Here is a 16,419-nt window from a genome sequence, read left to right on the forward strand (position 1 = left end):
ACAATTGGTGAGACACCATCTGGCTTCCCCTGATTTTCACCAGCTGCAGGTATAATTATCAGGATGATTGCAAAGTCCCTCTTCCTTCCATACAAAAAATGCAGTGATGCATGGATGTGTAATGGGAGGTTGAAAACATGCCTTGCTTTTCAGAGGGATACGGGACCTGCATCAAATTATTCTCGTGCAAGTTTAAAAGCATCTGGGTTAACATGCGTTTAGTGAAGGATCTGCTGATGTTCGCATGTTGAAGCTTATCTGTGCTTGGCATTTCTCAGTGCAGCTGTAGAGGTAGGAAAAGGACAATGAGGTGTTCTGGTTTTACCTCCTAGTGCTCACTGAGGCACAAAGAGCTTCCTTTCTACAAGTTTTTGCCTGTTTAGATGCATTTAGGTTTTAATGTCTTAAAACTGGAAAAGTTTTCTTAAGCATGCAGCCAGTGAGGACTTAATTGTGTTTAGGGCTGAGAGAGTTGAGGTTGTTCAGCTTGGAAAAGAGAAGACTCCAGGAAGTCCTTATTGCAGCCTTAAAAGGGGTTTGGAAGAAAGATAGGGAGAGACCTTTCAGCAGGGTCTGTTGCAATAGGATGAAGGGTTATGGCTTTAAACTAAAGAGATTAAGGCTGGATGTGAGGAAGAAATGTTTTACAGGAAGGGTGGTAAAACACTGGCATAGGTTGCCAGAGAGGTAGGTATGCCAACCCTGGAGACATCCAGGGCCAGGCTGGATGTGGTTCTGGGCAAACTGGTCTACTTGAAGATGTCCTGCTCACTGCAGGGGAGTTGGACTAGATGACCTTTAAAGGTCCCTTCCAACCCAACCTATTCTACATTACCCTGTGTAGATTCCAGCAAAATAAGGGTTAACTTTTGTTTATCTTGACTCATTAAAAGTGTCAGGATTAAACATTGTGCTAGTTTGCAGCCCTGCACTATCACTTGCCACATTACCTGCGGTATTTAAGACCTGCTCAGCACCTGCAGGTCATTCAGAGAATCAGAACAAACCAGAGCAGGACGGTGTCTTGCTGGATTTTACCTTGGAGCGTGCCTGGATTTCATCTTACTGAATGTGTGTACTTTTCCAAACTAGTCACTGATGGCACGATCTCTTCTGTTCCATAGAATCAGGTAGGATACTATAGCCTGAAGTCCTGCTGGATGGGGACTTAAGGGTTGTCTTGGACTGGTGAAATACTGTGTGACTGAACTGTGCTAAAATTGCTTAAAGCCATGTCAGCTATAAGCCTCTGTAGTGTAGGTTGGTGTAATGTTCTGGTTGCTTGCATTTGAATTATTTAAGCAGTGCAAAGTACAAATAGCTAACAAAGCACCTTAATAATAGATTGTAGGGCTAAGGATTATGACAACCCTGCACAGAGATGTAGAGGAGCTGCAGTATGGAAGGAGGATTATTTAAAGGCAGGTTGTGTTTATTTTTAGTTAAAGTAGCCAGTACTCACATTCGTTCATTCACATCTACCAAAAATCACTGCTTTGGTAAAAATAAGTTCTCTCCCATGTGGCTAAATTAGTATTGTCTGGAGAGCAGTTCGAGAATGTTCCAGAAGGGGTACTTTGTCCACTTTGACTTAATTGTTTAAGTAGAGGTTCTGGGAGATACAGGGGGCCATGCAGTATGACATAGTAGTCTTTTGTTTTACCATCACAGGAGCAGAGTTTCACATGTTAAAGGGGGGGAAAATGGTGTCTGGGAAGCCAAGTGTCTATTTAGAGTACATGAGAGGGAAAGGATTTCACATGAAGTGTTAGCAGTGACAGTCGTACCTACCTGGTGCCTGGGCAGCTGGGAGTCTGCACTCTGCTGTATTTTAGACTCCTGTAAAGTCTGGGGCTGCAGTTGGTCCTGACCTCTTGCAAGGCCAAGTTGGATATGTTTGTAGTTGAAACACCTTCAGCATAGTGAAAGAAATGTGCTTGTCCCTGAAGAAGTGATAGTTGAGCTAAACTGAAGAACACAGCTCTGATTTGACATGAGTTTGTGGGCAGGCTGAGTTTAGTTCCAGCACTGGAGGAACAGAAGAGACCTCAGTCTTTAAAATTCATCATGGGAGGACTCCTTTGTTAAGCCCAAGCTGCTCATAGGCTGGAGATGGAAAGATCTATAGCAAGCAACAGTTAGCATATTGATTATTGTCATGTGAAAAAAACACTGTGTTTTGAGAGTAGAGTACAAGGCCAGGGGGAAGGTACGTGCTTGAGTTTGGCAAGAGCAATGTTAAAAATACAAGAAGCTGTTTAATAGGAAGGGATCAATTCTACTCCTGCCAAAGACTATTAATCTTGCTGCTAGTTCAGAGCAAAATGAACTATCAAAAAAGCCAAACCCAACCACAAAAAAACCTCCTCCACCGCACCTAACAGAAATAGCTGCAGAAAAGCTCTTCAGTGGAATCTGGCTTTCTGATTAATTAGACTGCAGTGTTAATTAGTGCCAGTAGTCCTGAGACAAATCTGGTAATTAGTGAGTTGCGGCTCCAGTGGGGAAGCCCAGCAGAACACCCGCTTTAGAGTGGCTCCTGGATCCAGGTAAAAGATCTGCGGTATTACGGCAGCGTGTTCATTTTCCCAGCCCTGTGGCTTGTTCTGCAGCCATTTGTGCGCAAGTTTGAGTTGTGGGTGCTTTATCTCAGATCAGGAAAGGTGTGGTCTTCTGTTAGTGCCAGGTCAGGTGTCGCCTGGCACGTGTGAAGGGTGTGACTATGGATCTGGAACATCTGTTTCCAATTGTTTGGACTGGAGTAATTAAGGGTGGATCAGGCTTGTGTAAATGGATTAACCTCACCTCAGGCTCTCAAGACAAGTGTGTGTAAACTTCAGACCCCAAACTGAGTCTGATCCACAAAAGGTTTAAATCAAAAGATGGGCAAGTGAATTCTTCTCATTAAAGACATGCCTGATCACGTGAGGTTTCTCCTGGTTGTCTCCAATGGGAAGGGAGTGTTGGTTGCACAGGGCAGCTCCTGTTCAGCTGTGATGACAACGGAGCAACCACAAACCTGTAGAAGGTGGGTCCTCTCCTTCCTGAGCCTCCTGACTCCTAGAACCTCCTTGTGGGGTTTTACCTGTTCATAGCAATACTGATAAATGAAAATTTGTTCCTTAATGACATCCCTTTGTGTTTCGGTCACTTTTTTTGTTTCCCTTCTGAGAAGGGATTTAGCTTTTGCCCTGTTAAGTGGTAGAGACAGACATTAGAGATTTCAGGTTTGTGGAAAGTTCGGTGTGAAGCAGTAGCTGAGGTATCTGGCACTGGCGAAAGATGTTTGAACACAGCTCTGAGCACTGATTAGTTGCCCTAGGAGCAGAGAAATACTGTCTCCATTCCTACCAAAGGCTTTGTGTTAAGCGCAGAAACTTTTGTATCCTGACCAGGTACACTGTCTGCTTGGGGATAATTGTCTTTTTTGGGGAAACCAGGCACACTCAGGATTAAGCTTTCACTTGGCCTTAGTTAGGGATGTCATTGGTTGAGTAACAAATAAGGTACTGGGAAAGTCCAGGTGCCCTCTGGGGCAAGGCTCATCCACGTTAAATGGTACAGGTCCCTCTGGGTAGTGATTTCTCCTGCAATATGAAGCAATGGCAGCTTAAGGGCAGGCTGTAAGGAAGGTGAGGTTCAGAGCAATTTACCCCATCTGAATTCGACTCTTGGTGTTGACACAGCTCTGATCTGCTTAAGGTCAAGAGGCAGAATGTTTTTGTCAGCATGGACTGGTATTGAAAACCAGAGTTTTAAAAGTGCTGGAGAAAGAGAGATTGTTGCTAAGGAAATGGGCTTATTTAATAGTCTGTTTCTCTACCATCCGGTTCCCCATCAACTTGAATATGGCCATTCTTAGCTTATACAAATAAGGAGGCAAAATGCATCCCTTGGCCATGAGCCAAGCAGACTCAGCAGAATCTTGAAAGAAAAATAAAGCACCAACCAAGCAAATAAAAGTGCAGATTTGTGTCTTTCCTGTGAGCACAGTTGGTGGGTTTTAAAAAGTCTTGTGACCAGGAACCTTAACACCTCCCAGTGCAGGTTGATCGGCACAGGGAAAATGTTCCACAGCAATCCTTCAGGGGGGGTGCGGTGGGGTGGGGTGTGTGTTTCTATTCAGGAAAATCCAGTCTAGTTCATACTATTTTTGTCCAAGTGAATAAAAATACCATGTAAGACACAGGTTAAAATACAGCGATACGCAGTCGTGGTATAGGCTAGTATTTCATCCTGCTGGTGTCATAGCCGTTTGGGGATGGAGATATATCTATCTAAGTAACTATGTGAGAAGATCTCAGCAGTGTGTTAGGTGGGGCTGATATCTCTTGCTAGACCCATGGATATCACTATAAGAGAAAGTAAAATATGCTATGCGGCATTCAAGCTTACCCTGTGTCCTGAATTATAAGCCGGTTCTGTAGTCATGGGCCATCATGTAGAGAGGGGAGTGGATATGCTATGCCCAGGATGACCTAACAGAGGTAAGAATGTTAAAGATTGTCAGTCCTGGGCACCAACCTAGCTACAATCTCTTGTCAAAGTAGTATCGTGTCAGGGCTTTTTTTCTTTGTTAACTTCAACTGTTGTAGTATTGATAGATATCCTTGTTGGAAGGAAGACAACTGTGGGTGTGACACATGAAGGGATTAATCTTAATTTTCCCTGCTGTAACTTCATCTGAATTAAATTATTTCTGTACTTCAAAACTGCACTGATGAAAATGGCTTGAGCACCATTAAGCATCAAAGATGTTCAGGCAAAACTCAATGTCTGGGTTGTTCTGCCCATGTAGCATTGAGAGGCTCATCTTAAGCAAGGTAAAGGAAGAATATCAAAAGGAAGGACAGCTTGTCCAGAAGTCAGGCCTGCGAAGTACTGTACTAGGCTTGGGCTTTGAATGCCAAGCATCGCTTGGTGCTCTGCCACCAAAGCTTAATGTGTGTACATTGCTTGTAGTGCGGTTGTAAGAACTGTTGCTATACCTGAGCTTTCTTACTTGGCCTTCTCAGTGGGAAATGTTAAAAAAACTGCTTCTTCATTGCTTTGGTGGGCAGAAATGGTGAATATCAGCAGGGCTGGGCTTTCCTGAGGTAACAGCAGCAGTGCCAGGAGGATAGCACAAGCTCATTTTGCAGCAGGCTGCCAATCTGATCTAGATCAAAAGAGGAACGGTAGCTTCAGTGAGGTCCTCTGGGGACCCTGTCAGTGCTCTTGTGTGATGCAGATACTTCATGGGCGATACTTGGTAGTTGAATGTTTGAGCTGCATCTATATAAGACAGTCTAGATATCAGCGTTGGTGCAGTGTAGCTGAATCTGTAGGTCTTCAACATGGAGTTGCCTTATCTCTGTTTGCATAGTCAAATGCCCTGTGTTTCTACAAAGGCAAAATGCTAAGCAATACTCAGGAGACAGCACACTAAGAGTTCTCACTGGGGCTCTGCTTTTAGCTGGGCTGAATTGCATAGCTCATTGCGGCTGTTAGCTCAATGCACCTCTACAGGCAGCAGTAATCAAAATCTATAGCTTTATGGAAATCAGAGCTGGAGTGCAAGACACCTTGTGGACTTGCAGTCTATCATAATAACCTCTTCAGATCGATAAATGCTGTGAACAGTCAGCTAAATCTGGCCTTTCTAACCTGTATCAGTTGTGAGAAAGGGCAAATGCGAAGGTTATATGTAAACAATACCCTGATGATGGACGTGATGGAACTGCCCACACACAGGGGCTTGTGGTTAAAATGAGCCAGTTAGCCTTGTTCACGGTGTTGCCCTGGAGCTGTCCAGGTAGATGAGAAAGCTGAGGGTTTCCTGATGGTTTCTAGATTTGTGGGAGTTCTTCAGCCTTTTGGGTGTTATCTGAGCTCTGAAGGAAGATCAGGCAAATCCTTAGCTCTGTGGAAATAGCACCAAGGTTTTGGTTGGCGCTCCCTGCTCAGCCTCAAGGTGTTAAAAATGTGTTTCCTCATTTCCGTGCGTGTCATGGTAGGGGACTACAGAAAAGAATTGCCAGTACTTGAAATCATCTTGTGCTGCAAGGAAACTTGTAACAGATTCTTTCGCAGAGGCACAGAAAGGGGCATTCTGCTTCGCGCTATTTCCAAGCAGGGTTTCTACAGCAATGAAATATGACAGAGTCAGTGATAGCTCAGCTGAAAAAAATTAGCCAGTTAAGGAGAGGCTCAGCGTACGTGCCCCTGTGGTGCACCGTCTTAAATCACTCTTGCAGTCTGAATTGTCTATTCTTGATAGATCTGTTCAACACTGCTGGATTTGGAGTATGCGGAATTAATGCATCCTTATGGGATACGTTCCAGCTTAATTCAGACTTATGTAATTCACTGCATTAGAAGTGGCCCAAAGTGATACTTCGTGCTTTGTTAGTTTTGCTAATTTTTTCTCTTAAACAAAAGGGCAATTGCCATGCAGAGTACCTTTGAGAGCCATCAACGTTCGAAATATGTCACTACATAAATTTGGAGTGCTCATTCCCTATCTGGAATCGTGCTGTAAAGAGATCGGAGCAGAGACTTCAGCTTGTTTTTGTTTATACAGAGCATCAGCTGCTGATGTGTGACTAGTTCCAAGAAAATAACTAACGGAAAGACACCGTTACTTGATGTTAAAATGAATTCCCCAAATCCTATTGTCCTTGGTGCCTCTTCCCAGAAGTGTGCGTGGCTTCCTGAGCAAATTCGGGTGCATATCTGAGTGAAAGGAAAGTAAGACAAACCGGGAGAACTGAAACCTTCACCAGCAGTTTCTGAGTTCAGAACTGCCTCCATAGGAAAACCGTCAGTGGATGTGCTCAGGAACGTGGCTGATGTGTCATCCACTCTTAGGGGAGAAAGGGTGTTGCATACATGTCACTTAATGCAGCTTCTAATTAGGTACATGCTCTACATGATCTAATGTATGTCAGATAGTGTCGTATTTGTATATTACCTTCCCGGTTTTCAGCAGAAGTGAGGGCTGGTCCTGACAGGATCGAGAACATGTGCACAATACAGGAGATGATGGAGACCTTGAGGTATGTGATAGTGAGGTTCTGTCACTCCCAACCTGACTTCTGGTAAGATATTTGAACAGAGCAGCGATGGAGTTACGTACTTAACGTGAGTACGCAGGGCAGCACTTACCCCAGCAGTGTATTATTCCCTGGTTTCCAAGGATGAGGAAGGATTTAATCTTACAAGTGTTATGAAAATGTCAGCATCTTGTGTCCGAGTAAGAATACCAAACCTTAAATTTGCATGGGTGTGAGGCTTGTCTGTGCTTATGACTGATTGCTTAGGAAGATCTCAAGGGCATCACTAAATCCTTTGCGGTTTGATTCATAAATGGTTTCTTAAGGGCTAATAGTATTTCATCAATACCCAAAGAAAGGAAGAGTATAAATAAACCCGCATCATAGCTATAAATACAGCGTCATTTGAAAAGGGTGAATTTTCCAAGTAGAGTTCTTCAGATGACAAGGAGAGAGTTTATGATATTGTCATTGTCAAATGCAAGAGCCACCTGAATAGAAAGAGGAAAACAAGGAATCATTGTTATTTAACACTGTTTAACCTCAGAAAGTTTATCTGGAATTGCATCAGTGACATATGGCTGAGGATGGTTATTGGTGGCAGAATGTGCCTAAACCACACTCAACCCTCTGTGTTAGACAAGAAACAAACAGGAAACCAATGTGTGATGTCCACCATTCAAACCAGGAGGAAGCTGCAAATACTTCAGAAGTTTTCTTTTTCCTTCAAATAATTGTCTCATTAATTTGGTTCTGGAGGCTTTTATAAAACCCAAGATGCGGTTTATAGTTCGTTATGTGGTGAAATACTTTTTGGTTTGGGGGCTTTTTTTTAAATATTTATAGAATAGAATCATAGAATAGTTCGGGTTGGAAAGGACCTCAAGATCATTCAGTTCCAACCCCCCTGCCATGGGCAGGGACACCTCACACTAAACCATCCCACACAAGGCCTCATCCAACCTGACCTTGAACACTGCCAGGGATGGAGCACTCACAACCTCCCTGGGCAACCCATTCCAGTGCCTCACCACCCTAACAGGAAAGAATTTCCTCCTTATGTCCAATCTAAACTTCCCCTGTTTAACTTTGAACCCGTTACCCCTTGTCCTGTCACTACAGTCCCTGACAAAGAGTCCCTCCCCAGCATCCCTATCGGCCCCCTTCAGATACTGGAAGGCTGCTCTGAGGTCTCCACGCAGCCTTCTCTTCTCCAGGCTGAACAGCCCCAACTTTCTCAGCCTAAGCCCCAACTTTCTCAGCCTAAAAGAAAGGGACAGTTCTTCACATCAGTGCTGTCTTCTGATTTTCCTTCCAATACCATTTTCCTCCCAATACAACAGTAAGGATGCAAGAGAAATTGAAAATATTGCCAATTGGCAGCGTTATTGAACAGGGAGTAGCCTTTTACCAGTGCATAGTTTATTCTGGTAAATAAACTATACGTTCGCTCTATCTATGAAATGGATGAACTCCCATCAGAGCCTTGTCTTTTGGTACCTGCCCTTGAAATTCCAGAAATGAAAAACGAGTGTAGCAGGGCATCTGGAAAACTTATCTTCCACAACTCTGTATCACTGCTGGATTGCAATTTTCTGCCTCTGTTCTCTAGCTGACCTATACCTATAATAGAGAACTTTCTCCTGTATTTCTCATAGTCAAAAGTTGCCTTATCTTCAAGGAACAAGAAAATAGGTTCATTACTCAAAGGAAGACAAGGAGATGTCATCCCTTGCTAGGATTTTTGGAGTGTTTTATTTGTAAGTGGCCACTTACTGAACTGAAAATTGCAGGGGTGGGGGGAAAGCACCGCAGCTTTCCCCATTCCTGTTTTGTTTCCTAATTAATCCTGCCCATTCAGGCTTATCTGTTTTGCTCATGCAGCGTTTGCTTTTATAGCTTAAAAAAGGGTTGAGGGGAGGTGTGAATACCCTTCTCTGCTAATGCATTTTGATTGCTTTTCCCCCACTGTTTGGAATGCTTTTAGAAACACCAAGGCTCTTAATTTTTCATGTGACACTGGTTTTCCACTGCTCTGGGTTATTCGACTTGGTAAACATTTTGCCTGGAGGATTGCACTTACTTTGATGCACAAGGTGGCTGAGCTGCACGTTTAAGCCAGCGTGATTGCATTTGATGGAGACATAATTAAGACAGGCTAATATTTGTGTGTGCGTGTTATTAATAACTTTTGAATAGGCATCTGAGAAGTGAACAGCCCCTGCTACTAATCACTGCAAAGCAATCAGACGTTAGGCAAGTGCTTGGAGAAAAGGAATTCCCCGTGATAGGGGTTACATGGAAGTGCCCTTTTAGCTTAGTGGGATGGCTGAAATTAAACTTCCTTCTGGGGCAGCTCTCTATGGGAAATGAGCATGTCATCCTGCTGCCTGTGTCCCTGTGTGGCTCAGGCTGTTTTCATGCTTGCTATAATTCCTCAGGTCTGTCTGAATCTTCCATTTTTGGTAGAAATGCAGCTGAATAATACCTGAGTGTATTTGATTTGGAAAATGAGGTGCTAAATGAATCCATGATCCCCATCCTTCCTGCTGCAGCTGCAGTGGTTTCTTTGGGACCAGCACATTTTTCTTCTATAAAAACCAGCTCTATCAGAACTGAACTTTGCAGTGTGTGTCAGTTAGATGAAACTAGAGTTTGAAAGAAAAATGGAGTTGAAGTACTTGAAAAGATCAGCTTATAGGGCTGCAAAGTTGTGGAACAGGTCTCATATTGATTGACATGGATTATTTTCATGATTTGTCAATTAAAATGAAGCAGAATGTGTTTAAAAATGCCTGCAAAATGAAATTTTCAACAGAATTATTGCAGTTTGGAACAGAAGCTACATCAGTGAGCATTCCTCCTGGAATAGAAATTCCAATTTTAGCCAATATCGGTGATACTGAAGAATAGGACCTCTCTCACTGGTCTGCTATGCACTTACAAATGAGTGCCTGTAACATCTCAGAGTTGAATAGGTCCATGTAAGTGCTATTATTGTTTATTGCTAATTAGCATTAGTGGATTTAGGTCTCTCAGGAACCCGATTAAAGCAGAAATAGTAATATTCAGGCCTTCATGTTCCTATTTGTCTTTCAAGGGTTTTTATTTCATTACCTTTGAGACTATTTAAGAAATGATTTCTAGCCTTCCCTTGGTAATTTTTTAATCCATTAATGCTGAAATATCTTGGGGAGTCCAGGTCTTGGTCCATTTTTCACCCTAAATGTTTCTCAGAGCCATTTAAAAAGCCCTTGGAAAGTATAACAACAAAAGCCAGACACTGTAAGTGTGCATGACTTTAAATTATATATACCCTAAATCTATGACAGACAAATCCCACTTTGTATGCAGCATCATTCCCCCATCTGCAGCCTTCCCTGGCTAAAACTGTCAGGGCAAAGTGCATTGCAATGCTGAAATGTCTCGGTGTCTGCGCAGTGCTAGACTGTCATCACTCCTCAGTGTTTAATGTGGTATTTAGAGGTGAGATCGAAGATGTGCAGCGTGCCTGCAGCCAGCTCTGTTCTAAACAGTTTAGGTCTTGAGGGCGGTTATGTGGTCCAGTCTCCACGGTGTTGCATGAGTGTCTGTGGCTGCAGGTGGGCTCCAGTGGTCTGTTATAAAACATGCCCTGTTGAAGCTTCACAGCTCCCAACCTGTGCTAGCCAAATTAAAGCCGTGACACGTGTCTGCATCCTATAGCTGCGTTTTCCAGCATCACTACAGTCTTTCCCTTAGGAGTTGTGAAGTTTCATCAGTGAGCTGCTGGGGGAAAGCTAGGCTTACTTAGCTAGGAAATTACTTTTGCACTTGAATCTGAAAGCAGTGCTCTGTGTGATCTGATGGGGGAAAATTCGTGCCGTTCATTGCCCAGTTTTAGAGTAATTACATTTTCAGAGTGTTCAAACCTCCCTTCAGGTGCCGACTGTGTCATTGCACCATTTCATCTAAATGGCGTAGCGGTAGAGAGAAGTCTTTGGTTGATTTGAAAAGGACACAGACAAAACTGGAGTTTGGGAGGGAGAGTTGTTAAAAAATGCCATACCTTAGCTGTGTCTTTCTCAAGATGACTAGAGCTGGCAGATATGTCTCTGATGGTAAGACCTCTGCTGAAAGGCTTATATCTGTCAGACCCAAGGACAGCATACTGCCAAACAGATGCAGATCCCTTTGCTCTGCATATAGCTATTGAAGCAGAGAGCAGAACAGTGTGGAGGTGAGAGCATGCAGGGAGACCAGTGTTGCTCAGCAGGGCCCCTAGCTGAATGGCTTTCAGCAGAAACGTGCCCGTGTGTGAGTTAAAGGGACTCGACTCATCACCACTCCTCACAAAATAGGTTTGGTCGTATGTTTTGTAGCCATTTCCATTTAGTGGAATAACTTTTCTAATCTCTGTTATGGCTGGAGCTCCTGAGCTGGGCGACTCTTGCAAATGCCTTTGTCCTCTTGGTTGTGCATAAGGAGAAATTGTGAGGTGTCATTGATGGTGTTGTCCAGCTTGGTTCTGGTCCATAGGAGGTCAAAACAGAGCAGCCATTTCCCTGGGCAAGGCACTTCCAAGCCGTAACATTTCTGCTTTCAGCAGCAATTCTTCAGCTTCCAAACTGGAATTGGAAGCAGAAATTTTCACTTGAAAATACCAATGCATGTGGTTGTGCTTGTTTATCTCCAAAGCCTTTCTTGTAACAGATCTACCATTAAATTAAACTCTTCACTTTTCTGTTGAATATCTCTGAAATTCTCTTGCTTCCTATTCAGAGCTTCTCTTGCCCATCTCCTATTTTCTGCTAAGCGTTCTAAGATGAACAAATTTGAGGTCTGCTTTAGTGGTGAAGAGAGAAGTTGAAATTGTCTAAATGAGGATGCCCATCCCTTCCCCTTTCCATATGAATCTGTCTTTCCTACTACCTTGATGGCCCATATGCTTCTGAAATTCACACAATGGGAGTGCTTACCTCAGTATTTCTCTCACAGTTCTTAGACTGTCTCTTCAGGCACACAATGAATTTGGGGTATTTCCCTATTGAAAAGTTTACAGGCATGGTAGATTTGAGTAAGGGGAAGCCAATGAGTAGTAGGAAGGTGGAGGAAGATGCTTGGCTTATTCACATTGGTATCTTCCTCTGTATCTTTTGTGGATTGCTATTTTAAGCCTCTCTCTCAGATGTGTCTTTGTGTTAAATAGCTTGATAAGTAGGACATTGAAAATCCACTGCTAAAACACCTGAAGAGAGGTATCCTCTTCCGGTGCAGAAAGAGTGTGTAGTGCCGATGCTTTACACAGTTTGAACTTCTCTTACTGCAAGCCGCTGTCACAGTGATAAATGATCCTGCAAAACTTGAACCTATGGGTGAGCCTGTTATCTGCCGCCGACTTCTGGGGTCAGAGCTTCCCCAACACTTACACTGCTTCCTTTACCTGCCAAACTTCAGCTGAAGTTTTAGGTTTTGGAGCTACGTGTGCTTTGAAACAGTGTCTTCTCATCTCCTTTTCCTCTCGATTAAGCAGCCACATATCAAACACAGGACTTCCACCTTTATGTGGTGAAGAAAAAAGCAATAGGTTCTGTTCAGAAGGGAATAGCGTATGTGTGACTGGCTTTGCACCATGTTCGTCACCCTTCTCCACTGTACACTGTTGGGATGCTGGTGCAACAGCCTTATAGGATGTTTGATTCCAAGAGGCTGAATATTATAGAAATTAATTAAAAGCATGAGAGTAGTTGTATTTCCAAGCCACACAACAGTTCAGACTGTGAAGTATTAGAGGGTGATTGTGATATGATAAACTGGTTTAGTGATAAATAACAAGGCCTTGAAAAGGGCTGATTGTGAACAGAGAGCATTTCACTAATGTTAGTCATTGGTAAGGATAACTCAGATTGCCTTTTAATAAATAATAAGCATGTTTGTGATGTGAAACAATGTGTTAAGTGGCAGTGGCAGGCAGCTTGGATGCTGGAGCAGGTGTGACTGTTAGTTCTGTAACTGCAGCACCATAGAATGGATCTGGATTTGAGCAGGGCGGTCTGGTGACAGTGATGTATTAATCCCCTAACAGCTCATAGATGCATGATGAGAGATCAATATCTTAGTATTAAACCCTGAATAAACTTTACTGTAATGGGCTATCTTGCCAGGTATCTGTGCCTTCCTCCTTCTCCCTGATCTGGTGATGCAATTCAAAGCCCAGAAGCTCCTGTCAGTGGGGATGATGAGCTATCTCTTCAGCTTGACCAGCCAGACACATGCTGAGTAAATCTTGCTGGTGTTAACAAGGCTTTTAGGGGTGTTAGGCCCAGCTAACTCGTACAATCTGTCATTGCACCTTTACATCTTCATCAGAACTAGAGCACCGAGTCTTCCCAGAACTGTGTTAATTGGATTTCACGTTACTGGAAAGGTGTGCGGATTGTGTCTTGCATAGCAATCGCAGGCACAGCCCCTGAAGAGTTTAGTACTCCTTGTTTCCTTTCTCCAGCACTGCCATTCCTCTTGAAACTGTTAATAACCACCCGCGCCATGCCTTTGTGAGGCAGTGATTTGAAGGAGTAAACAACTGGACTAGCTTTTCAGCTGATGCAAATCACCCAAGTTTTTAGCTGACTCTGTCAAAGCGTTTCTTTTTTTCACCTTCAGATGGTTTTCTTTCACGATGGAATGCCTGACACCGTGGTGGCCTTAGGTCCATAAACCAAAGTAAGCATAACTTATGCATCTGAAAACTGTCATCTTTAATCTTGATTTCCAGAGTGCATTGCTGACCAAAAAGCAATTTTAAAAGCTTTATTCTCCCTTTTTCTGTCGAAGAGGTCTAGCCAGAAAATAGTGGAGAACAAAACCATTTTTCAGCCCAGATGAAGTGCATAAAAATTATAAATTGATTTTATAGTCCTTGTTGAACTTGCTTGTTCAATAATAAATTATTCCAGTTATAAAGTAACCAATGCATTCCTTGTAACTACCTACTCTCCGAACAGTGACAGCCTATGACTTGTATTAATATAAGCCATATTGAGCAACCAGTAGAGCATATGCAGTGTTTCAATGCAACCGCAGCACTGAAATCATGATAAAATACTTCAGGGTGCCAAGCAGGTCTGTGGCAGGGAGCTGGTGATTTGGTCTGGTCTTCAGAAATGTTCTTCAGGAGCTACAGTGGAGTTAATAGGGGGAAAGAGGCTTGAGTGGCAGTTTATTTGTCTGTTCAAATCCAGTATCAGATGCCAATTAAAAGTGTCTCCTGCGGTCACTAATTAAGAAGTACTGAGGGATTGATTAGCCATTTACCAATGACTGTCAGTACAGATGCCTTTGTTCTGTTATCCCAGCAGGTACCGCAGGGAATTGACTGGTTTCTATTAATGAATTGGAGCATGTTCACGTGATAAGCATGAGAGCCTGGCTTGTAATTTGTTTTAATATCTAAAGCTTTCATTTCATTGACTGGCCTATGTTCTGCATTCATGGATGTGCTTTTTATTGCTTCAGAGGAGTTTGTCTCCTAAAACGATTCTCAATAAGGGGAATGGGCAGGGACCACATTATTGTCCATCCTACTGGTCTGCTACCGGCAATCTGGGCTGCCTGCTCCGTTTCTGGGCAATGACCCAGAAAGGTGAAGATGTGAATGAGGAGACTGGTAATGAAAAACGTTCTTCTGCCAGGCATGATTTGAAGATCTGTGTTGTGGTTCCATGTCAGGGCTCTAGCCAAAATTTAGAAGGATTTCGGGCAGTTGGCCATGCCCTGGCCATGGCAACACCTCCACTGTAAGGTGCTGGAAATCCCAAGTACACCAAGGACTGTGTTGGCAATTTTCAGTGCTTCTGTTTCCCTCACAGTCTCTAGGAGATAACTGTATTTTGGAACAGAAACATACTTTTCCCACTGTTTATGGGGTCAGGAATTTTGACTCTACTGTAACCTTCAGTAATGTTTTTCCTCTAACTTCAGTGGGAGCCGTTTGATGCAACTTGGAAAGGGTAGAAATGCAACAGAGGAGGAATATATTGTCTTTATTTCAACATGCAGAGTCTGCTTAATATAAAGCAAATAAACAAGAAAACAAAAATCTCCTTGTATGCCATGATGCCTTGTTCAGCAGAGTGTTACTTGCTGCCTGTTCCAGACTTTATCCCAGTTTTGGTCCAGTGCAAAAGAATCCCCTGGTTCTGATTTAATATTTGCAGAAATTACATTTGAAATGAGATACAGTAGGAGGAAATACATCTTAAAAATTTGATGGTTGAAAGAAATATCTTTAATCTCTCCTGTTATTAGTACTAAAGGAGCTTTCAGAGAATAATAAAGCCATCACAGTAAGCCTCTTATTTTCTTTTTTTTTTTTGGTTATTTCTTTTCCTGTTTTTAATTCGCCTTTTTTATTCTTCTGATATTAATTTTCTGGTTCTTTTTCCACCTGCAGTTTTCACCTCTTTCCTCCAGTTCAACACTCTGCATTTAGTGCTCTTTCCCCCCAGCTTCTCACTCTTTCTTCTTAAAGTCTTGTGATTTCCCCCCTCTCCCTCCTTCCCTTTTAAAGTCTTTATTCTTCTTCATATCCCCTGCTATAACTTAGTCTTCTGCTGTCACGTCTCTATCAGCGTAGTCATGGAGGGTGATGCATGGTGGGGTGTAGAACGGCTGTGCCTGCTTTTCTGAGGGCTCCCTGCCTGAGTCTGCTGCTGTTGCATGACAACAGCAGCTTGCCTGATATTATCCAAGATGCTTTGCCTGCACACACCACTGTGGGATAGCTGTGTGGCAAGAAATGTACCAGTTACCAAGTAATTTGGGAGTGCGCAGGAATATACCTGGCTGGTATTTTTGCTCATTTAAGTAGTTTCACTGCTCTCCTTTTACTTTGGAAGTAGCTTATGTAGTTAGTTTGTTACTGGCATTGCTTTGTATGTTAAGAAGCTGCTGCAAGGTCAGTTGTAGAAAAAGAGGTCATCCAGATGGCTCGTTAGAATCAGGAACGTTGGAGGAGACAGTCAAAATGAGACTCACCTGGTGCTATGATAATCCTGCTCTTGTGATTTAAGATAAAAGAAAATCAAGACTAGAGTAATAATTCTTGTGATATTTGCCGTGGAAATGGTTACATGTGTAAATAAACCTTTTTAAACAAAGTTGTCACTAATCGTCAGGTGGTTATTTTCATGGCACAGCTATGTCACCGCTATGTGCCTTGTGACCTCTTGGGCTATCTGTAAGTATGTACTTTGAGACACTCTTGCTGCAGAGCATTTGTAGTCGAGGTAGACAAGAGGGGGATGGTCTGATCTAACACCAGACACATCCAATGGAAATCTTTTAATGTACTTTGAGTGCTAAATGATAAATTGGACTCGGGAGGATTGAAAGGCTTTTCTCAAGA

At 42.9% G+C, this 16,419-nt stretch overlaps 1 protein-coding gene across 1 annotated transcript in view; it reads left to right on the forward strand.

Annotated features, from left to right (window-relative positions):
* Nucleotides 1-1,022: 1,022 nt before the first annotated feature.
* GALNT9 (polypeptide N-acetylgalactosaminyltransferase 9) overlaps nucleotides 1,023-16,419 on the forward strand; it is a 225,838-nt gene continuing 210,441 nt past the window's right edge. The window contains exon 1 of the mRNA XM_065692354.1: nucleotides 1,023-1,130. Within this exon, the coding sequence (XP_065548426.1) occupies nucleotides 1,099-1,130 (32 nt within the window). The 5' untranslated portion in view covers nucleotides 1,023-1,098. The remainder of the gene's footprint in view (nucleotides 1,131-16,419) is intronic.

The sequence above is a fragment of the Lathamus discolor genome, chromosome 12, assembly GCF_037157495.1.
Source record: "Lathamus discolor isolate bLatDis1 chromosome 12, bLatDis1.hap1, whole genome shotgun sequence".
Lineage (NCBI taxonomy): Eukaryota > Metazoa > Chordata > Aves > Psittaciformes > Psittacidae > Lathamus > Lathamus discolor.